The following is a 22,324-nucleotide window of genomic DNA, read 5'->3' as shown; positions in this document are numbered from 1 at the left end:
CCCCCCTCTCTCCCTCTGGTCAGATGCCTTCTCTCTGGATGCTGAAACCGGTCTGGTAAGCTCTCTCCGCCTGCTGCAGTCCTTTGAGCGTTTTAACCTGACGGTGGTGGCTACAGACTGGGGTCGACCGCCCCTGTGGGGTACTGCCACCTTACACATCACCGTCATAGACGTCAACGATAACAGGCCCACGTTCGTCAGGCCCACCAACGGCACCATCATGCACATCATGGAGGTATGTGTTTGTATTCATATGCGCATGTTGCTAATGTTACTATAGTAACAGAGTAAAAATGACAGCAGTAACCGAGTAACAATTGCCATAGCAACAGAGTAACAATTGCCATAGCAACAGAGTAACAATTACAGTAGTAACAGATTAACAAATACAGTAGTAATAGGGTAACAATTACAGTTGTGACAGAGTAACAAATACTGTAGTAACATATGTGCGCTTCTTCTGCCAGTATGAAGGTGTTACTCCAGCAGACATTGTTACTGTAATACTCTCTGTAGTTGTAGTTATAGAGCTTGCAAACACAATACCTGTTACCAGATGATATATGCCTTTTAGGAGCAGCCCCCAGGCCTGTTGGTATACGAGGTGTTTGCCACGGATGCGGATGAGGGGGTGAACGGAGAGGTGCGCTATGCCTTCCTTCAAACAGGCGCCGGGAACAGAGACTGGGAGAACTTCCACATAGACGCAATCACAGGAATCATCACCACTGCCGTCAAACTGGACCGGGAGAAGCAGGCTCTGTACAGCGTGAGTGGACCGACTCAGGTCTATAATCCCCCATCTGAAAGCACGGGAGAAATCTGTCGATGTGCCCTGAGCCGTAATTACTACTGTAAAACAACTCTCTATAAAGTCTGTGAAAATATGTGTTTTCTGTATTACATATATCTGTGTCTTGTTCCAGCTGATAGTCGTGGCCTATGACCTGGGTCAGCCCGTTCCGTATGAAACCACCCAGCCCCTACAGGTGGCGCTGTTGGACATCGATGACAATGAGCCTGTCTTCCCCAAGCCAATGGTGAGTGGAGGAGAGTTCCGGAGCTGGAATACGTTCCCTCCCTTTGACCCTAATTTACACTCCTTTTCCCAGAATGCAGTACAGCCCGGATGTTACTGGTCCCTGCCTATAGGGAGCCTCTTTAAAAAATAGTATTTATAGGGTGCCCCTGAATGCTACAGCAGTGAGGTTACTGCATCACAAAGCATCTATTAATTCCCTTCACCTTTTTGAAAATGTGTACAAAACAGTGTACATATCAAGTGTCTGGCTCTGGGTGTTCTCTGTCTGTTTTAGCGAGGCAGCCTGCCGTACCAGACCCTGTCAGTGCCCGAACACTCTGCTCCTGGAACAATAGTGGGCAACGTGACAGGCGCTGTGGATGCGGACGAAGGCGCCAACGCTGTGGTTTACTACTTCATAGCAGGTCTGTGGGGGAGACCACAAACGACAGGACAAACGCACACAGCAATATTATAAGATATCACTCTAGTATAACTAATGCCAAATAATTCGATTTGCTGTCCATGACATAAATGGTTGTTGTTTCTGTCTTTAGGGGGAAATCCTGAGGGAAACTTTGGCCTGAGCCCAGGGGGTGTACTAAGGGTGAAGAAGGATCTGGACCGCGAGTACATCGCATTGTACTCCATCATCGTCAAGGCCTCCAGCCGCAGGGACTGGACCCCTGGTCGCCGTGACTCCTCACTTGACCCCAAATTTGACCCCACTCTGCAAGAGGTCAGAATCTACCTGGAGGACATCAACGACCAGCCACCGCGCTTCACTAAGCTGGAGTACACAGCAGGTACAGGGACAGGGTTAAGTGTCTGTGTGTGTTGGCTCTAGGGCATGCATGCCAAGTCAATGTCAGTCTCAGCAACCACCAAAGGATGTAATAGTGTAATACATGAGTCATGTCAATCTTGCATCTGGCATTCAAATCACCACTTCCTGGGTAACCACCTGCCTCTCTCTCTCTAACTTCTGTACTCTCGCTCTTTCTGTCAATCACTCACTCCTATTCTCTTTGTGACTCAGGTGTGGCTGCTGATGCCAAGACAGACTCGGTTCTGATCCATTTACAGGCCCAGGACAACGACGTGGGGAACAACAGCCTGGTGCTGTACCATATCCTCTCCATCCGCTATATTAAGCTCCAGTCCAATGACTCTGAGGACAAAGGAAATGTCTTCCTCATAGGTCAGTCACTGCCTAGCCTGACTGTTACCTCAGTTTCTCTGGATAGTTTAGTATCCCCTGTTAGTCCTCAATGAGCAATGTGGGGATTTATTTCATTTCCATTCCGAATCGAAGGGTTTTCTGGAATTGAAATTCTCTCCCTGCTGCTTCTTGATTAGCAAGCTGGGATCAATTCTACTTCCATTAAGGTGACTAAATATTAACATAATTGAAATGGAATTGCAACCTACTGTATTGTTAATTTTAATTTCAATTATGGTTACTAAATATTGATATAAATAGTATTACATTATATTGCCCCGATCTCTCTTCATTCAGTGGTTTGGTTAATAATCATTTATAAGGAAGGTTGGTGTCAATTCCATTTAAATGGCTGAACTGACTGAAGCAGAATGCGCTTTAACTCTGTAGATAAATCCACCCACTCCGGAAGAGACTACTGGAATCAAGGGCTTTAAAAGCCCTAATAAAATAACTTTGATGGATAGATTAAGTGAATTACAACCGTCAGTATTGACTAAATCAAAATGGAATTGACTGTGAAGCTGTTTCTAAACCTTAGGAGAGACCGACGGAATCATCCGTACCCATGACCGCTTTGCACTCTACGACCCGGGCTACTTCGTGGTGGAGGTATTGGCGCGCGACCTGGCAGGGCACAGCGACATCGCCATGGTGAACATCTACATTCTGCGCGATGACCAGAGGGTCAAGATCGTCATCAACGAGATACCCGAGCGTGTCGGACAGTTCCAAGAGGAGTTCATCAACCTTCTTTCTAACATCACTGGAGCAATTGTCAACACAGACGATATACAGGTGGGTGCGTTTGGAGGGAGTGAGGTTGTGCGTGTTTGCTAGCGTATCTTGATAAAACGACGAGATGTGCATATCCCACTGACCTAATCTGTCGTTCTCTTAACCTCATTGGTCTCAGTTCCACGTGGACAAGAAGGGCAGGGTGAACTTTGCCCAGACGGATGTACTAATACACGTGGTGGACAAGCAGACCAACCGCATCATGGACGTGGAAAAGTCAGTTATTGTCTGGCATTATCCTGTTGCTGTCTAGAAGTGGATTGACTAGGATATTACCCATGGCCATGTTTAGTGTACCCATGGAGTGTGTTGTTCTAGTGATTCTATTTCTAGGCCATTGCATTGTTACTACACTAAAATCCCTGCTGTGAAAGTCTAATTCTCTGTGCTACTCCCTGCTGTGAAAGTCTAATTCTCTGTGCTAAGTACATTTTCTCTCATGGTCCGATCTTGTACCTGACAGGGTGATCCAGTTGATTGATGAGAACCAGATACAGCTGAGGAACCTTTTTCGGAATTACAACGTCATGGAAGTCCAGCCTGCCGTTAGCGGGAAGGCCCCCGATGACTTCACAACGCTACAGATGGCCATTGTTATCCTTGCGGTTTTGCTCTTCTTGGCGGCCATGCTGTTCATCTTCATGAACTGGTACTATCGGACAGTGTAAGCCTACGGTTCTAATTGTCCAACACAGCCAATCCACCTTCTACAATGCTATAGGGAAAGAGTATACTTTCACCCCACACTTTCAAAGGGGAGCAGAGTTCTGCCACGACGAGATCTTAAGGAGCAATTCGGGTTAACTGCCTTGAACAGGGGCAGAACAACAGTTTTCTTTGACCTTGCAAGCTCTTGTATAAAAATTGTCACAGGCTCTAATCACTTGGCCATCTTACACAATTCTTCTACTAAAAACATAATTTTTCTGACAGTGAATGAATATTAATGTGTGTGTGTAGCCCTTACAGTTCATCAATAGTGAATAACTTTTGTATATGCAAGGAATTACTAGTGGCATTACTGCACAATGGCCATTATAGGAGAGGCGACCTTCACTTGGCTAAGTCAACATGTTGATTGTCTCTAACTGTTTGTGCGTTTTTCTGTGCTACAGACACAAGAGGAAGCTGAAAGCCATCGTTGCCGGAGCTACAGGTGAGACAGCAGAGGGAACTTCCCCTGCAAATGGAACTGCCGGAAGTGCCTAACTATTACCACCGTGGACTAGTTTGAATAGCTCTGCACATATGTGTGTTTGCAAATGTAATTAGAGTTGATTTGACTTCTGTTTTGCAGGGAACCAAGGCCTCATGGATATCCTGGATATGCCCAACACAAATAAATACTCATTTGAGGGGTGAGACTACCTAGTGTAAACGCATTTGAACATGAATTCCTTGAGATGTTTAAAAGGCTACTTGCTCATGGCATTGTGGGTGTATACTGCTTTTGAAAAACAAATCTTACATGTCTGAAGGTTGTATAGCTGCAGTATATTATACTGGTGAAGTGCTGGTTGAGGTTACAGCTGAGACACAGACAGATCATAGGGCCAGATGTTTCACCGGATGTAAGAATCTTGAGTATCTGGCGATATGTTGAAACACAGTAGCAATCACTGAAATAATGACTTGAGTATTTTGGGTTAAATATTTAATCTTTGACGGTGTTGCTGAATCTCAGGGCCAACCCTGTGTGGCTGGACCCATTCTGTCGTAACCTGGAGCTAGCCGCTCAGGCAGAGCATGAAGATGACCTGCCAGAGAACCTCAGTGAGATCACAGACTTGTGGAACAGCCCTGCTCGCACTCATGTGAGTACATGTATTCCTAAGAGTACACTTTAAAAGAAATGAAGACATAAATGGAACAACAATTTCAGTAAGGAGAGTAGTAAGTCCAAGTAACACTGGATTCAAAAAAAATTACGCTTTTTTAAGTAGCATACAATGAATTAATCAATGTACAGTACATGCAAAAATATACATGTTGAAACAAACAATTATGAAATACACCTACATCCTAAAAGAGAACTTAATGGGCATAGTTTTCTTTCCACTTCTGTTAACACTTTTTCTCAGTTCTTTGAGCACTTTAGTCCATGCAGAATTCACGTTTTCAAAACTTTTAACACGCAAGTTCTCCACTGTTGGCTAGAATGAAGAATGCATTTTGCAAAATGCACTTAGACACTATTCAATACATGGCAGAATTCAAGTCACCTGCATGCATCTGAACCCCTCTTCTCTTGCTTGGTCCATTCTTGCAAATAGCAATGACCACTTTTATGCATGAATGTGCAATGCTTATTTTTATGAGTTGTCTCCAAAGCTTCATCTCCAATGCAATATCCCAATTTCACACAAGGCTCTACACCGACCAGACCCAAATGAGAAATCATTGGGAATCTACTTAGCTTGAATAAGGCAACAAACAAACTTTGGGAGGTACTCCATTTAAAATAAAATCTTTCACCAATGCACTTTACAAATCTTAAATGGCTCCTTGATCCCTGTCAAATTTGAAGGCCTCCAAAGGCTTTTTTTAGAATTCAGGAGAACCCTAAGTGGCACATCAAGAACCTGCTACTTAATTCAAAGGATCATTATATGTTAGGTGTTCTTCACAAAACTGTATAACCGAGGAACCACATATTGTTCATTATTTGATCATAGGAATTTTTATTTGGACAGCCAGGATCTTGTAAATACCTACTATAGATACAGAAAACACCACAAGAAAAAATTCAAACAAGGATTCCCTTATATGGTCTAGCTAGGTATTGTGCCAAGAAACCATCATATTCCTCGTTTTTAAATGAGCTGTAAAGTGCTAACATTTACAGCACACGGGCACGTTCAGGTCAAATATTACATGTTAGTACAGGGCTCAATTAGTCGGCATGGCTCTCGCCTTCAACTGACCCCCAGGCAAATATTCAGTCAGACATGTTGTCGGCAAGCACACTGCACCTGGCAGTTTAAACATTGTGGAGATTGCTTGTATTGTCCACTGAACCCTTGAAGCGAATCCTTGCCAAAGTCAGTGATAGATGTGTGAGTGTTTGAGGCGGGGCTTCTTAAACTGAAGCGTGTGAGTGTGTCACAGGGAACATTTGGCCGTGAGCCCCAGGCCAAGCCTGATGATGATCGCTACTTGCGGGCAGCCATCCAGGAGTACGACAATATCGCCAAGCTGGGCCAGATCATGAGGGAAGGTCCTATTAAGGTGAGGAACATGCACAAAGATTACCCCCCCCCCCCCCCCCCAGGTCACAGAGTGCTTTACAGCCATCTAATACAAACTGTGATGAGAAATGTGGTTTTGATTGACTTGGAGTAACCCTAACCGCTGTGCTTTCAGGGCTCACTACTTAATGTGGTTCTCGATGACTACCTGAGGCTCAAAAAGCTCTTTGCAGCCCGACTGGTCACAAAGTCGACCAGCCAAGGCGACCAATCGTCTGTCACAGAGGTGGGACACGAGAAGAAGCGGGTCCCATCCTGCTTCTGTGTGCTGTTCTGTTTTCCCCCCCACTGCCCGAGGGCACTCTCTTACACCCCCCCACTCCTCCTGGGCGCTTCCACTTCTCACTGCCTCATGCACAGCTTGCATGAATCCTCTAGGCCACCTTGGCTACACTGACCAGGTTGTTCCTGCTCACTTTTCTAACGACTGACACACTTCTGTTCCTCTCCTCAGATTTCCTTTTCGGGGTAATTTCTGACTGCTACTCTCAGCGTTTGACTGTCAATGTTGTGCACTTCTCGATGCTTCGCTGCTTTTTGCTTTTCTCAATTTGTCCCATCCCCCCCCCCCCCCCCCACACACACACACACACACTTATTCCTCTCCTCCTTTCCACGGCCCTCGTCCCTCTCCCAGTTGATCCAGAGTGACGTGGATGACGATGAGGAGGAGCGCGTGGGCATGGGGGGCAGCCGGGGAACGCTGCGCTTCAAACACAAGCTCCCCGTGGAGATGAGGGGACCCGACGGCGTGCACGCGGTCCACGGCAGCACTGGCACGCTCCTGACCTCTGACCTGAACAGCCTGCCCGAGGACGACCAGCGGGCGCTGGCCCAATCCATGGAAGCGCTGAACAGCGATGGCGGGCTGTACGCGGAGCGCAATGCCCGCACCGAGTCGGCCAAATCAACGCCGCTGCATCGCAACAACAAGGACTCGGACACGCTGTCCGAGAGCCCGCTGGAGATCTCCGAGTTATGACTAGCCGAGGCCTCGCTGGTCTGAGAAGATTCCACCTGTGTGCCCACCTGCTTCCTGCCCTATCCTTTCCCCAAAGGACCGCTTTGACCCCGGGGACGATTTAGGCAAAACGGCCGGAGGTTCAGAGGTCGGAAGAAATGGAGTGTGTGCAGTCGTGGACCCTGAAAGGCCAGTGCAGATGCTCAGGAGCCGCGGAGGACAAAACGGCAGCACAAACCGTCAACGTGGTGATTAACAAGACACCAACGCTAGTTTGTCTGGGACACACTCGCTTGCAGAGCAACAGGACTCCGGCCCATTCATTAAAAATCCAGGTGGATACAGAGACTAGTTTCAGCCTAGACCTGGTCATGTGACACAGTGTGGTGTTGGCTCCACTGCTCCCTTACTGCCAGACAGAAAAACAGCATCATTCTCCAATCACGTCCTAGACTGCACACACTCGGACCCCGCCCCCCCAAAAAAAAGCCACACACTCAGACCAGCGAATGGCCCCAAACGGACTGTGAAAAAGGTTACAATTCTCTCATGTTCTTTTTATATGACTGTAAGTGGTAAGGGAAGGTAGATTATTGGTCGCGTTCTTTACATTTAAAGCGACTTGAGGTCTTGAGGCCCTGACTGCAGTGCACTTCCATTCAGTCTCCCAAACATCTTGGATATTTCTGAACTTGGGAGACGTAACTGGACACCAGCAGACACAGATCTCCCTTAGGTTGGTGGATTAGACTATAATGGGACGAAGCACAGCGCACAGACTTCCTCTATGTTTGATGATGTCATTGTTCACGATGAGCATGTTCTAGAGAAGAGGCTTTGTTCGGATGTTAACATAAGAAAGCAGTCCAGCACGCATCAGGATTTCTGTAAAGTGACTGAAATGTCAGTGTGATAAAGACTTAGATTGCACAGCATTGTTCATTTCTGATTGAAACCGAAACAGGCATTGGTTATTGCGAATGTGTTCTCTAATACAGGAACATGGCCTTTAAATTTCAATCATGCTGTCGTGCTGAACTTTTGGGATTCAGATTAAATAGAGCCCCGTTTGTATTAACAATCCACAGAGAGCGCATTAGTAGACTGTCACATGAATATAGCATAGGAAAAAGTCATTAAGACAAAGGAAGAATGTCAAGATTCCTAAGTGTAGAAGTGGAAGCCACATTTTACACTGAAGATCTGTGGTACAGCACGATTGAAATGTACATTTCTGATTCGGCCGGCATATGCAGTGTACAGTCTCTGTCATTGCAGGAACATTGACTTTAAGGGGTGTATTCAATCTGTAAAAAGCATTCTGGATTGAATAGTGCCTTATATTTCAATCATGCTGTATCCTGCATCTTCTGCACTATGGACTGAATCTTAAGATTGCTGTGAGGGTGAAAAAAAAAAGAAAAAAAGAACCTAATTTTGGGTAATAATGAAATAAAGTTGACACTGCCATCTGAGTGAGAGTTAATGGTAAAAATGAGCAGCCTATGCTTTATTTTTTTATATTGTAAAAAAATAAAAAATTAAGAAAATGGTATGGAGAAAAAATATTTTTTGAGAAAACCCAAATGCTGGCTTAACTAAATGTGAAGAGAGCAAAACGTTGATGTTTGGAATACATGTAACTACATTGTACTTTAAATACATCTGTTATTTTATTTTCTGTAGGAACTGTTGCTCAATCGGATTGTCGTGTTTAACTATATTCATTTTTATATTTCCATTACGTTTTTATTTGTCATTGTCTGCAGTGCTGAGATACATGTAGGGAAATGTTGTTGGATGATCTGTGATAATAAAAATGTGCGTGTAACCAATGTTTCATTACTGAAGTAATTATACATTATACAATGGCATACACTGAAAGTCACTGAAAGTCTAAAACACATCAAACAGCTTTCTCTTTTGGCATCACTTTTGGCCAGTTCAGTCAACTGAGAATGAAATGTCACTGAATATACTTGATTACCTTAATCTGATTTTTAAATGTGCTATGCTGGTACATTCACAGCTTTTAACTCAGTCACATACTACATTATAATACAAATCCTGCTTTGGGCCTTCGAAAGATTAGAAACGCTTCCAACTACAACTCGTGAATGTAACTGCAATACAGTAGTTGATTTATTTTTTTTAAATAGAACATTCTGCATGCCCCGGTTCTGTAACAAGCTAAGCAAGAAACCTAACCACTCGGACTTAAACATCTAAATGATCACAATTCTGCTTTGAAGCTTTAGAGCAAAATAAGGGTTGGCTTGGGTGTGTCTACTGACTGACTGACTTAAAAATGATTGGGTTTTCAAGTCCGCCAGTCACTTTACATCTTTACGAGTTTCTAAAATGGCCTTCCTTTACAGTAGAATGACATGCTTTATATCTGTGGATTCTGCAGGTCTTCAGCTGCAAGCCCAATGAAGTAAAAGCTACATTTTCTAACTTATGAGTGGTAATGTGATATAATGCTCCAATATCTAAAAACCTGTTTTTTATTTTTATATTGTAAATAAATAAACTATGATAAGTGCAGATACCAAATTGGTTCTCATTACCTGGGGGAATCCCAATTTTAAGTGTTAGAGGGAATTTATTTTACAAATGCATACTGACAGTTCAGCAGATCTACCTTATTTTGTTTGAAGCACATACCAAGAGAACATTGAAAAAATGACATTCTATTTCACCACACTGCCACCTAGTGTTAGTGGTTCACCTAACTGCTGAAGTGTTGGTGAAAGGTGCTACATGGTAATAATTGATCCTTTAAATGATTGTGATGACAATCCTAACAAAATACAGGACAATGCATTTACCACAACACCTGATCTTTTATTGTTTTCGCAGTACATAGAAAAAGTGTTATCGATCGTTCATCAGATTTTAAAGAGCCTTGGAATAGATTGGCTATCAGCCCCAACACCTGGTCTACCTGTCTCTAAGGTCAGACTCATGTGGCCCGGGTGGCTGCGGCGGCGGTAGCTGTGGCAGTTGTGCTGGCTCCAGTAACGGACATCTTCTTAAGTGTTCGGTTCAACTGCACAGAAAATAACAGCAAGGAAAAATTTATTGAAACAAACTAAAAACCGGAAAGGGTACAATTCTATTGACTATAAAAAGATACCATAAAAATATGGGAGCAAAAATTACCTCCTCAAATTTGTGTATCTGTCTGATAAAGAAGTCTCCGTAGCGACGGGCCACCTTGGTGTCTGCGATGTGGATCATGTCCTGCAGGCCCGACAATCAGGGAAATCACGTTACTTCACTACATTCATTCCAAAGAGTTAATTCAATGTTGACCAAGTTACTGCACTGATACAGTGTTGAGATGGGTGGGCTTCATCTTAGCAACACAGCACACACACACCTTGTCTATGTAAAAGTCAACTTCGGAGGCGGACTGGAATTCTCCGTCCAAGGCTGAGATTCCACTGGTCCACACCAAGTTCTTCATCTTGTGTTTGAAGACCAGCAGCTGAATGCGGAACTCCTGCTCCGTCATGTCCAGGAAGCCTGCCAGCTTGGCCACCGGCATGGTGGTGTAGAGCTTCAGGAAACTGGACCGGAGGGATGGGGGGGGGGGGGTGACAGAGGAAGCATGTTAGAGAGCATTGGGAATAAACTTAAAAACAGAGTGAAAATAGGCAGGTGAATAAGTGACGTTTTAGGTGGGGGAGAGCTACAGGCATACCACCTCAGTATCAACTAAAATGAACATCACTGCCCCTGACAGGTGAGTTGTAACTCCTCTCGTGGAGCCGTTACCTGACAGGGGAGTAGTAACTCCTCGTGGAGCTGCTACCTGACAGGGGAGTTGTAACTCCTCGTGGAGCTGTTACCTGCGGATGGTAGAGAGCTGGGCTTGCTGCTGCACCTCTTCTGCAAACACCTTGAGCTGCTGCTGGAAGGGCTCCTTGTGGTAGTTAGGGTGTACGTTGTCATAGTTGGGCACCACAGGGGACAGGAACTTGGGACAGGCAAAGCTGAATAGCTCCTCAAACACCTGCAGATCTCTGAGAGGGAGAAGGGGCCGAGGAGACGCCTGTCAAGTCACAAACACGGAATACCAAGTGGACCTCACCAAATACGTGAATCCAAATTTGGACCGTCCTGCTTGGACCAGGGATTCCCAAACCTCTGTTCGGGCCTCTCCAGGTGTCAAAACCACCATGGTGATAGAAGGAAAGCTTTGGAAAACCCCTGGCTTAGAGTAATTCAATCCTGTCAGATCTCCATGAAAGGTCTAAGGTAGGGGTTCCTAAACTTTTTGGGCCGATGACCCCATTTCGATACCCCATACCCAACCATGTGAAGAAAAATTATAACCGTTATTTTTTTTGAGGCTATGAGAGTCAATTGTAAAACATTCTCCCCCGACCCCATTTTCATATCAGGTGACCCCACATGGGGTTGTGACCCCTAGTTTGGGAACCTCTGGTCTTAAGGTTGATTTTGCATTGGGCTTTTAAAGAGCCTTGGTCTCCTGGTTCCCACAGTGTGGTTGTTAGCCCCGTCTTTCACTCACCCCTTCTGCATGCGAAGCATCTTGTCACCATACTTCTCCCTGAGCTGGGTGTGGATGCTCTCATCAATGCGCATGGGGTACATGGTAAGGGCGATGGCTAGCAACCCGTGCATCTGCTCGTTCTGCTTGTTGATCTGGAGTAGCAGTAAGAAGCACAAATGACTTCACCGACCATCAAGGGCTGTTCATATTAAACCCAACAGTGCCTTGAAGGTACAAACAAAACTTTTTACCACAGTTATAAAATACTATAATCCCCCCCCCCCCCCCCCCCCCCCCCCCCCCCGCTCCGCTTGTTGAAAGCAGTCAGTCCAAATTGCTGACTAAGAAACAGCTGCAACTCAGGTAATACCTCAGTAATTACCAAATATCAACAAATGGGCAGTCAACATATTTTCCACACTACCACTGACCATCTCATATTTGTAGGTGGACCTCTGGAACATGTTCCTGGTCCTCTGAATGTAAAGAAGGATGTTGGCAAAGACACGGATGGCGTCCTGGTACCTCCTCATCATCAGATAGGCAAAGCCCACGTAGTAGTAGGTGGTGATCTGGCACTCAGGCACACGGGAGTACATACTCTGTAGAAGAAATAACAGATTAAATAGAGGGAGGGGACTGGCTTACTAATAAGAGGAAATACATTTGAGAAAAACAGGAATTAAATCAGAGGGACAATCATTCCTTAATTTGTAGGTCTGTATATATTTAACTTGAAATGGCCCAACCAATCAGAGACTGTACGCATGGTGGTCATGCAAAACAAAAACAATACCCTGAAATCCAATCAATTTGGAAAAAAGTTGTATTTCATTAACTGGTATTTTGTAAATGCAAAATACATGTGGAAGAACCCCCGATTTTCAAAACCTTCTAAGGGCATTCAGATTATTGTGCTAGTTTATCTGCTATAGTTAACTACTATCTATCTACAAGAAGAACAGCCGTGCCTCTCCTCTGACACTTTCCCCAAACTGATCCATAGAAATCCACCAGTTAACCTTGCTTTTAGCATGGTAAGTTATTATCTGTTGTGCTAGTCTAAACTAGACATACATTTGCATTTTCACTAAAACATTATAACCGCATAAATAACTTCTATGCTGAGCATATATAAATTACTTATCTGACCCTGATTTATGTTTGTGGATACTCTATGGCTACATTGCCTACCTTATGCCTTTGCCTATTTAAGTAATCTACCTTATGGCATTTGGAAACCATTTAATAAAGACACATTTGGTTGTGGCCAAACACTTATCAAAAAAGCTACTTGTTTGCAGGCCCAGACCTGAACTCCATTCTTACCCCACTTTAGCCTAACAATCAAAGTACAATAATTCAAAAAGCATGATGTGATGCACTGCTGGATAACAAGCCTGCAGCTTTCCAGAGAGATGGCTGATGGGTGTTTTAAAAGAAACAGGATCCTAACATAGTTGTTGTACTTGGTGCCTTGATGAAGAGCACAATGGCACAAGATGGAACAACTATTGGATCCTAGACCAGCAACTCTCTATTCAGATTTAAATGGGATACCAATAAATTCTGCCAGTCATTGTGATAATTTGAGGAGAGACATTTAAGGGCCATTAGAATACCCTGTTCAAATGGACCAACTTGGAAGAAGACAGCTCCTGCACTTTTTTTAATTTAAAACAAAGCAATGTCCATACTTCACAATAAAACAATGTATTTAACATAATGGACTGCTTTTTAAACAGAAGAATGTTTATTTAGGACCAGATTTGAACACATTCAAAAATTTGCAATTAATCGCGATTGACTACAGACTTTTATGCGATTAATTGCAATACATTTTATTAATCGTTTGACAGCACTAGTAAATATATAAAAAAGATAATGCGGGGTTTAAAGGAACAGCAAACAAGTGTCATAACTGAGACTTAAACTGATCTTGGGACAGCCTCATCCCTATACCAATGCGGCCTTGAGGGAGGCACCAGAAAATGTCATGTTTGACAGAAATTCTGTAGTTTAATTAAAATCTAAAGTAATACGCTACTACTGATACCATTCCGCATTATAAGTTGGTTTCCAAATACACTTCAATTTATACCAGTGAAAATTACATAAATTATAGCAAACCTTCTTGTTGAGCTCGATGTTTTCCAGTACTTTGATAGCCTGGTAGTAGTCCCCCAGGAGAGAATGCAGCCTCAGCAGCCCCACCAGGCTGAAGTATCCCAGCATCTTATAGAGGGAGTGACGACCATACTCCCCAGCCACACTCTCTGGATCGCCTGCAACAGTCACACAACAGACTAGAACCATGGACTGCCTCAACCATTCAGTGTTGATCACTGATGACAATAGGGGGGTAGTCTGTGGCCTAGGAATACGCTGCCTGTATTCATGACTTTAGGAATAAAAGGAGGATAAGTAGACATGTATCGTATTGATTACATCATTTGTGTATTATTACCATTCTGGACGACAATGAGCCTCAGTATGAATTATATTCTGTTTATTGGTTAGAAACCTGCTAAAAGTACAATCCAAAATCCAGTGTAATACATAGACTTTGCTGCACAAGGCTGAAACTGATGCCAGGATGAGGAAAGACCTTTGCCAGAAAGCCCTGTTCTTGGATGATTGCCGGCTACAACCCAAGGTGCCAAGCCTAAAATCTTGGCTGCAAGGTTGCTACTGTATCTTTTCTGCTATTAGGAGCAGAACAGAAACATATTTGATCTTTGACCTAAAACTGTGGTTCCCATCACAGCATAGCTTTCTATCCTATTTTCCTGTGTGTGATGACTTGGTTTTCCTTGTATGTATCTTGAGCACAAGACAATATTTTGGGATCTGACCAGGGGAGTTTAATGTGAAACAGCAACAATGTCAAGTTAGAACACATGGTCCTTTGCTCTTGTCTTGTTTCCATGCAATGAATAAATTTAAATAATCAAATGCTATTTATTTTTCATAGTAGTTTTCCTTAAATGTTTAATTATCCAAAATGTATAAAGTTCTAATGATTTAACTATATATTTACGAATTGTAATAATGATAACATCTACAATGACATGTACTATCAATAAACATCCAATTTATGTACAGTTTAGTTGTTTGGGACTAGAAGACTATAGCCAATTTCTAATAACTTAGATTATTATTATGGATGGGAAAAGGTCAAAGGTCCTCTGAGGTCAAACTAGAGTAATTCATGACAGCATTAAGATAGCTTACATTGCACTAACACAGCAGAAACTCAACTGTTCATTATATGTTCACAAAACCACCCAACAGTATAGGCATCAAACAGATTAAGAATTATAAGGGCCACATGGGCAGAAGAACTGTAATAAACAAAGATACTGTTGCTTTCTTTCATTTTGCAGAGTTAATAACAGAACTAATGAGTTTAGCAATTTCCAAATTTCAATTAATCTCAAACAAATGGATCATCATGCTTTAAATGTGTTGATTCTGTTCAAAAAATATAGTTTGTAAATTTCAATGAACTCCTTCAGGCTCATGTCCTACACCGAAAAGTACCTTCATTTTACATAGAGCTTGGTTATGTATAACTTAGGGATGCGTTTCAGCAACCTCAATGCATCCAAATGTATTTTGATAATGTAAACCCAAAAGGTAACTACATTTGGGCAAGTATACTTGCCCTAGAGAATGTGAGCACTAAATTACAGACAATACCCTTCCATATTGTGTACTGTGATATTTAGCAATATTTAATGAAATGAGAAAAAGTGATAAGTTGTTTTGCCATATCCCATAATCCTACTTTTATCCTAGCTTAGTTTTTTCTCAATATAGTACTATAGTACCCTAAAACATATTACTCTAAAACTAATCATGGTGATAAGCTCAAAACAAGAACAAAATCCCAAACTTCTTTTTTTTTTATGGGGGTTTGAAACTTTAAAGACAGATTTCTCTAAATTGACCTTGGGCAGATGTAACCAACTGAGTTTTATTTGTTTTACCTCCACTGGTGTAGACCTCCAGCTGACGGTTGATGTTGCTCTTGTCAACGAGTGAGTGGAGAACATTGAGGACACTATGGACGTTCCAGATCTTGGGGTTGTTCCTCAGGAACTCAATTTCCTCCTCTGACTTTTTGGCCGTCTTACAGCGATACTGGCTGAATGACTGGAACTGGTAAGGGGAACAACAAGGAGCTTGTTATTTTAATGTAGTAACAATTGCCTATGCTGTTGCAGCTTTAAGACAGAGGGGTACCAAATAAATGGCAAAGATGATGAGAAAATTACATGCTATTCCCACAATAAAGGCTTGGGTTACCAGGAGCTGCCAGAACAGCTCATTCAATAATTTAACAGTGCCTTGTGGGTGGAGGCATTGTATTCCTATGGGGGCACAGCCATGACAGCCCAAATTATGGGCAATGGAACCTGCCTAGTAATTTAATACATGACTCGCATGATGGGACGGCAACTGCTCAAGCATTGCTCAGGAACCACATCTGTCTACGAGCACCTATTTTCAGTGTAGTTTGTACTTCGCATTTACTACAGCAGTTCCTTTATTTGATCAGATACCTGTTTGTTCATTTACCTGATAAATGAACTCATCAATAATGTCCCAAAGCCACTGGTTGGGCAGCTCCAAGGGGGCGGGCCCATCTGCATCTGTATAAAACAATTTATACCTGCTTAGTGAGACAAAGCAAGACAATGTAATATGAAAATATTCTGAGGCAACATATTTAAAACTTACTTAGAATGTAGTTGAAGAGGTTGCAGTAATTGTAGTAAGACTCAAATCTCTGGTCAAGGGTGGGTCCACCCTGATGGTCAAAGAACACAATCGTTTTAAGTAATAAGATTAAAACTTTTCAAGGAGAGTTGCTTGAAGAATCTGACAACCGCTACAGTTGAATTGTGTTGAGGACAGACAACGAGTCCCCATGTATTACTTTATCTTCCCGACTTATGTATTAATTGCACTATGAACACCAATAAGCCTAGTAAGAATTGTATTGTGTTTGAAACCTGGTAAAATGCAATCTAAAATAAAGAGTAATAAATTCACTATTTTACACTAGGTCAAAATTGCTTCAGAAAGTTCACTAAAGCCAGGGCTTTGTTTCAGCAAGCCCTGTTCCTAAATGTGATTCTGGCTACAACACAAGGCGCCAGGCCTCAAACTATATTAATGGGGACAGCTAGCAGATAGCTCCATGGTTAAGTTGCTTGTCTCTCTCTTATAATCCTTCCATTTGGAGCTGAACAGAAACAACAGGTAGCTCAGATCAGGTTATAAATGATAAACTTCAAATAATTATCAGTTGGGATAGTCTAAACATGCAAAACTAAGGTGGTTTTGTCTCTCTAGCACGACTGGTTCAAGAAATACTGTTTTAGATATACATTCTAAATATGCATATGCTGTTTCAGTGGTTTAAGCATTTAAAGCTGGGATAGACTGAACATGTGAAACAAATTCTCTAGCATGAATGGTAAGACATCCTGTTGGAGGGTTATTTAATTTTAATTATGCAAATGTATGTTATAATTGATACAGATTGAAGCAAGTACGCTAGCCTAAATATGTGAAACATTGTTCGTTTGGTCTTTGTAGCTTGAATGGTTTAAGTGAAATATGCTGCAAGTATCTAATTAAAGTTCATGAAGAAATTCCACTGAAGTCAGTGGAAGTTTTAAAAATGTTTAATATTTAAGTATCCAAAACAAATATCCAAGTTGTATGCAATCATAGCTTAAGTGTATCTAGCTTAAATGCTGCTAGGAGAAAGAAAAGATGAGGATGACAAATAAGGAAGAAAATAAGGAAGACATAATGGTGACTCTTGCTTCATAGGCCTGAGAAATAACCATAATATGTTGAAGATCAAACCCACAGCCTTTGCAAGTTCCAGCAATAAGAATTCAAATATTGAACCTAGGGCTAAGCCCAAGTAATCAGTCTTTAACAAAAAAGACATTCTGCACTATGATTCCATTGGATTGAATCCATCCATAACGTGATGCTAGATTTCTGTTTGAAAACTGACACAACGGTTCTCTTGCGGGTAGGATACTCACGCTGACTTTGGCGTAGATGTGTCTGTAGTACAACTCCTTATACAGAATCAGGAATACAGCATCTGAAGTCAGAGATCAAGTGCAGCAAGAAAATTATTAATGACATGAGATACTTTTCTAGGCCTAGGGTGGCCCAGTAGTTTAAGTTGCTGCCTTTGGTAGACACACACAAAAACACCTGCAGCACGGGCTTGATCACAGCCTACTGGTATTCAAGCAAGCTAACTCCCATCTTTACCAATTGATTAATAAAATACCCAATTATTTCAGTGGAAAAGAGCTGCAAGAACAAGTATTTACAAGGGGCTTTGTTTTAATAAAATAATGCCTCTAAGCCAAGGACTTGAAAAAGAGCAGTGCATAAGCCTTGACCTACAAAGTTCATGATCAAGTAAAGTTAGAAGTTATTTGAAGGGAAACATTACAATACACATACATTACCAGTCAAAAGTTTGGACACAACACAAATTATTTCTCTTTAGTTTTACTATTTTCCACATAGTAGAATAAGTGACACCATCAGAAGTATGAAACAACACAAATGGTACCATGTTACATCAGTCACATGAACACTGTCGTTTTGAACGACATGTAACGGATTACTTGTACTCTGTTAGTCCCCAATTCTGTACATTGCATATACACTCACCTAAAGGATTATTAGGAACACCATACAAATACTGTGTTTGACCCCCTTTCGCCTTCAGAACTGCCTTAATTCTACGTGACATTGATTCAACAAGGTGCTGAAAGCATTCTTTAGAAATGTTCGCCCATATTGATAGGATAGCATCTTGCAGTTGATGGAGATTTGTGAGATGCACATCCAGGGCACGAAGCTCCCGTTCCACCACATCCCACAGATGCTCTATTGGGTTGAGAACTGGTGACTGTGGGGGCCATTTCAGTACAGTGAACTCATTGTCATGTTCAAGAAACCAATTTGAAATTATTCGAGCTTTGTGACATGGTGCATTATCCTGCTGGAAGTAGCCATCAGAGGATGGGTACATGGTGGTCATAAAGAGATGGACATGGTCAGAAACAATGCTCAGGTAGGCCGTGGCATTTAAACAATGCCCAATTGGCACTAAGGGGCCTATAGTGTGCCAAGAAAAAAAAAAAACACACCATTACACCACCACCACCAGCCTGCACAGTGGTAACAAGGCATGATGGATCCCTGTTCTCATTCTGTTCACGCCAAATTCTGACTCTACCATCTGAATGTCTCAACAGAAATCAAGACTCATCAGACCAGGCAACATTCTTCCAGTCTTCAACTGTCCAATTTTGGTGAGCTTGTGCAAATTGTAGCCTCTTTTTCCTATTTGTAGTGGAGATGAGTGGTACCCGGTGGGGTCTTCTGCTGTTGTAGCCCATCCGCCTCAAGGTTGTGCGTGTTGCGGCTTCACAAATGCTTTGCTGCATACCTCGGTTGTAACGAGTGGTTATTTCAGTCAAAGTTGCTCTTCTATCAGCTTGAATCAGTCAGGCCATTCTCCTCTGACCTCTAGCATCAACAAGGCATTTTTGCCCACAGGACTGCCGCATACTGGATGTTTTTCCCTTTTCACACCATTCTTTGTAAACCCTAGAAATGGTTGTCCATGAAAATCCCAGTAACTGAGCAGATTGTGAAATACTCAGACTGGCCAAAAGGCCAAAATTGCACTTTTAGATACAGTTTGGATAGATAGATATATATATAGTATGTGTTCAGTTCAGATTTTGGCAGTTAGCAAAGTTGAATGGCAAACAGTTCAGTCATGTCTTCATTTCTTTATCATTGGCAAAGTTACAGAAGGGGGTATTTAACTTGGTATTTATTCCCTTTTTCTACCATTTCTTCGGCTGTGTCTACAATCAACTTGCATCCAAAGAGATGCGGCAGTAAACTGACAGATTTACCATTTCCGACAAGGGAAGCGATGGCCTCAGCCTCTGGCCAGGGGGATGTCTTGAAGAAGCGGTCAGTCAGCTTGTTCCAGCTGAGAAAAAAATAAGAATGTTGAAGAGAAAAAACTGTTTTCTAACACTGAACTACAAATACAGCCCAGGTAAAAAAATTAAGAGGAAAGGAAAGAAAAAGGTGTAGTGGTCTCTTAATGTTTTTCCAGAGCAGTGTGTGTGTGTGTGTACATATATATATATATATATATAAATACACGAGAAAGTACCTGAGTGAGAGTGACAGTGAAAAACATAGAAAGGGACTGGCACAGAGATAAGAGGGTACCTATTCTCATAGACATCTTGGATTTCGTAGATCTTCTGCTCGATGCTCTCACTTGACACACGGTTCGCCTGCAGCTCGTACACCTTCTGGTCAATGAGGTCTGAGATAGTCTTGTGGAAGTACTGGAGGAAGTTTTTAATCACCTCGGGGATAACGTGGTAGGTCTGCTGCTCGTACTGGCGCTCATAGGCTAGGTCAGCTTTAGGGTCACCTACAGAAAGATTTAGCAAGGGAAAGGTTCTGGTGTTTTCCTTGGGAAATGGCACTGCACTGAAATGGATAGTGTGAACTGTACCTCAAAATTATAATTGATGTGAAACAACAAACTCACCAGTATGGAGATAATCCTCATTTGTGTAGGAATAAGGGTCATACTGTGGAAAGATTGAAATGTAACTATGTAAACTATGATAAACAGTACATGTCCACTGAGTCCTTGCTTTTTAGCTAGCAAAAGCTGTCATGAACTGTTCAAATCCATATTGAAGTCGCTGTTATTCACTTAACATATGTTGAACAGCCACTGTAGTTCTATTCTTTCGAAAAACTAACTATTGGACTGTAATATCTAAATATTTGGCCTATTATATTTTTATTCTGAAATGTATCAATGTGTATCTGATAATCACTCAGAGGCCAACCAAACAAGTCAGTTTGGACATTGATTGTTAGAGGATCAACGCTTCCCAAACAGACTCATTAACATCCCGGAGCTAATACCTAGTTGCACTCCACCAACATAGCTACTTCACCACTCCACCGCCGCGCATGTCGAGTTTATGTTAGCCGGCAAGGTGGTTTTCGCCAATGTAATTACTGGCTGAATAACTCAAACTGGACTTACCTCATGAAAAGCAAATACCATGTATGTGTTATTACTGAAATAAACCGCATATTTATCTAGCTATGTCACTAGCGTTAGCTAGCTAACAAATGTGTGGCACCTTCAATGAAGCCGGCGCAGCTAGCTAACATTATGTTCCAGTCTCTCTGAGCAATAGCAAATGGTATAGGTACGTACGTCCTCGGGTTCTTCAGTTGGGTACGACATTATGATGTTAAGACACTTCCAATCTTGTTTAAAACAACAATTAGTTTCAAGCGTATGTGACGTTATGTAGCACAACCGAGCACAACCACGCAGCTACCACTGGGTGGGCAGGAAAAAGGAACCGGAAATGGATTTTGAGCAAGAACAATTTGTTGTTTTTTGTTCTCAATATAATATAACACAACAACCATACAATGCAATATTTAATACACACAACAGATTAAAAAAACATGAATCAATAAAGACAATAACTGTAAACAATTCCCACTCACTAAAAAAGAACTGCAGATTTTAAGCGAGTATGATAAACGTAAATAACAAACAAAGTTATTTTTCCTAGGTTGAGATGGTTTTGATATAATATATGATGATGATTTTATAAATTAGTATGTACTAATAATTCAATGTGTAAGTTATGTGTCCCGTGAATAAAGCTGAACCATAGATGTAATAATGTTACTTTCCCCAAGGTGGCATGATTGCTATGTATTTGTATTGGCAGCCTTACATTCGGACGTTGTATTTAATGGTGACTACCCTACATGAAGACAGGCAACATCCTTGGCCATAACCTTGGGTTTATTCATTGTGATATGGTTGTGAGATTTTTAATTTACAGTGATACATTATTAGCACCAGTCTCTGTCATGATCAACACCATTACAAAGTTTTACTATTTTACAACTTGAGCTAAGATTGATCCTCATCCCGAATGTAGTCAATTGGCCAAGAGAAGCAACCATGGTTACGGTTTCCTCTCGAGAATAGGACAGCAGAATATCCAAGAATATCTGCCCATTTTCAAAGAACTTCTTAAAATAACTATATGGTCAAGAGAGTTATGCTTGCTGGGTTTAATATTTGTATTTTCTTCAGTCCAGCACATACTTTTGTCAATAATTCTGTAATTGATCAGAGTGTTCTTGTAATACTATAAGCACTAAGTAGTGTGGTTGTTCCACCCACCTTCTTAGAAGGTATGCATTGACGGTTAGTCGCTCTTTATAAGTGTCAGCCATATGACTAAATGTAATGAAACGTTTTCTGGAAGCTATTAAAACTGTTAAATGAAGGATACCATTTCATTTAACTTGAACACCCTGAAATGTCACATAGGAGTGTCACATAGCCGTGTTTCCCGATCTGCCACAGCACATTTTTTTACCACCATGACATTTTTTGCAA

The 22,324-nt window shown here is 42.0% G+C and overlaps 2 protein-coding genes across 9 annotated transcripts in view; one reads left to right on the top strand and one right to left on the bottom strand.

Annotated features, from left to right (window-relative positions):
* cdh23 (cadherin-related 23) overlaps positions 1–9,081 on the top strand; it is a 306,221-nt gene extending 297,140 nt beyond the window's left edge. For 7 of the 8 annotated variants that reach the window (XM_034292848.1, XM_034292850.1, XM_020047355.3 and 4 more), the window contains 15 exons: positions 24–235; positions 575–769; positions 927–1,040; positions 1,317–1,446; positions 1,579–1,827; positions 2,061–2,222; positions 2,785–3,041; positions 3,160–3,257; positions 3,505–3,705; positions 4,157–4,197; positions 4,339–4,399; positions 4,726–4,855; positions 6,150–6,269; positions 6,405–6,515; positions 6,927–9,081. In XM_034292848.1, coding sequence (XP_034148739.1) covers positions 24–235; positions 575–769; positions 927–1,040; positions 1,317–1,446; positions 1,579–1,827; positions 2,061–2,222; positions 2,785–3,041; positions 3,160–3,257; positions 3,505–3,705; positions 4,157–4,197; positions 4,339–4,399; positions 4,726–4,855; positions 6,150–6,269; positions 6,405–6,515; positions 6,927–7,271 — 2,426 coding nt within the window. In that variant the 3' untranslated portion in view covers positions 7,272–9,081. The remainder of the gene's footprint in view (positions 1–23; positions 236–574; positions 770–926; positions 1,041–1,316; positions 1,447–1,578; positions 1,828–2,060; positions 2,223–2,784; positions 3,042–3,159; positions 3,258–3,504; positions 3,706–4,156; positions 4,198–4,338; positions 4,400–4,725; positions 4,856–6,149; positions 6,270–6,404; positions 6,516–6,926) is intronic. The other variant, XM_034292851.1, reaches the window with a different exon arrangement.
* A 995-nt stretch (positions 9,082–10,076) lies between these two features.
* eif3s6ip (eukaryotic translation initiation factor 3, subunit 6 interacting protein) lies at positions 10,077–21,256 on the bottom strand. Its single transcript, XM_010898927.4, has 15 exons — positions 21,110–21,256; positions 20,420–20,462; positions 20,089–20,299; positions 19,761–19,840; positions 17,850–17,911; positions 16,522–16,591; positions 16,360–16,433; positions 15,768–15,939; positions 13,906–14,060; positions 12,207–12,377; positions 11,794–11,927; positions 11,108–11,281; positions 10,636–10,825; positions 10,416–10,496; positions 10,077–10,302 (listed from the first exon to the last, which is right to left on the bottom strand). The coding sequence occupies exons 1-15, from the start codon at positions 21,137–21,139 to the stop codon at positions 10,216–10,218; spliced, it is 1,734 nt and encodes a 577-aa protein (XP_010897229.1). The 5' UTR covers positions 21,140–21,256; the 3' UTR covers positions 10,077–10,215.
* Between the last annotated feature and the right edge of the window lie 1,068 nt (positions 21,257–22,324).

Source organism: Esox lucius, chromosome 6 (assembly GCF_011004845.1).
Source record: "Esox lucius isolate fEsoLuc1 chromosome 6, fEsoLuc1.pri, whole genome shotgun sequence".
In the NCBI taxonomy this organism is placed as follows: domain Eukaryota; kingdom Metazoa; phylum Chordata; class Actinopteri; order Esociformes; family Esocidae; genus Esox; species Esox lucius.
This window is presented reverse-complemented; position numbering and strand designations above follow the sequence as displayed.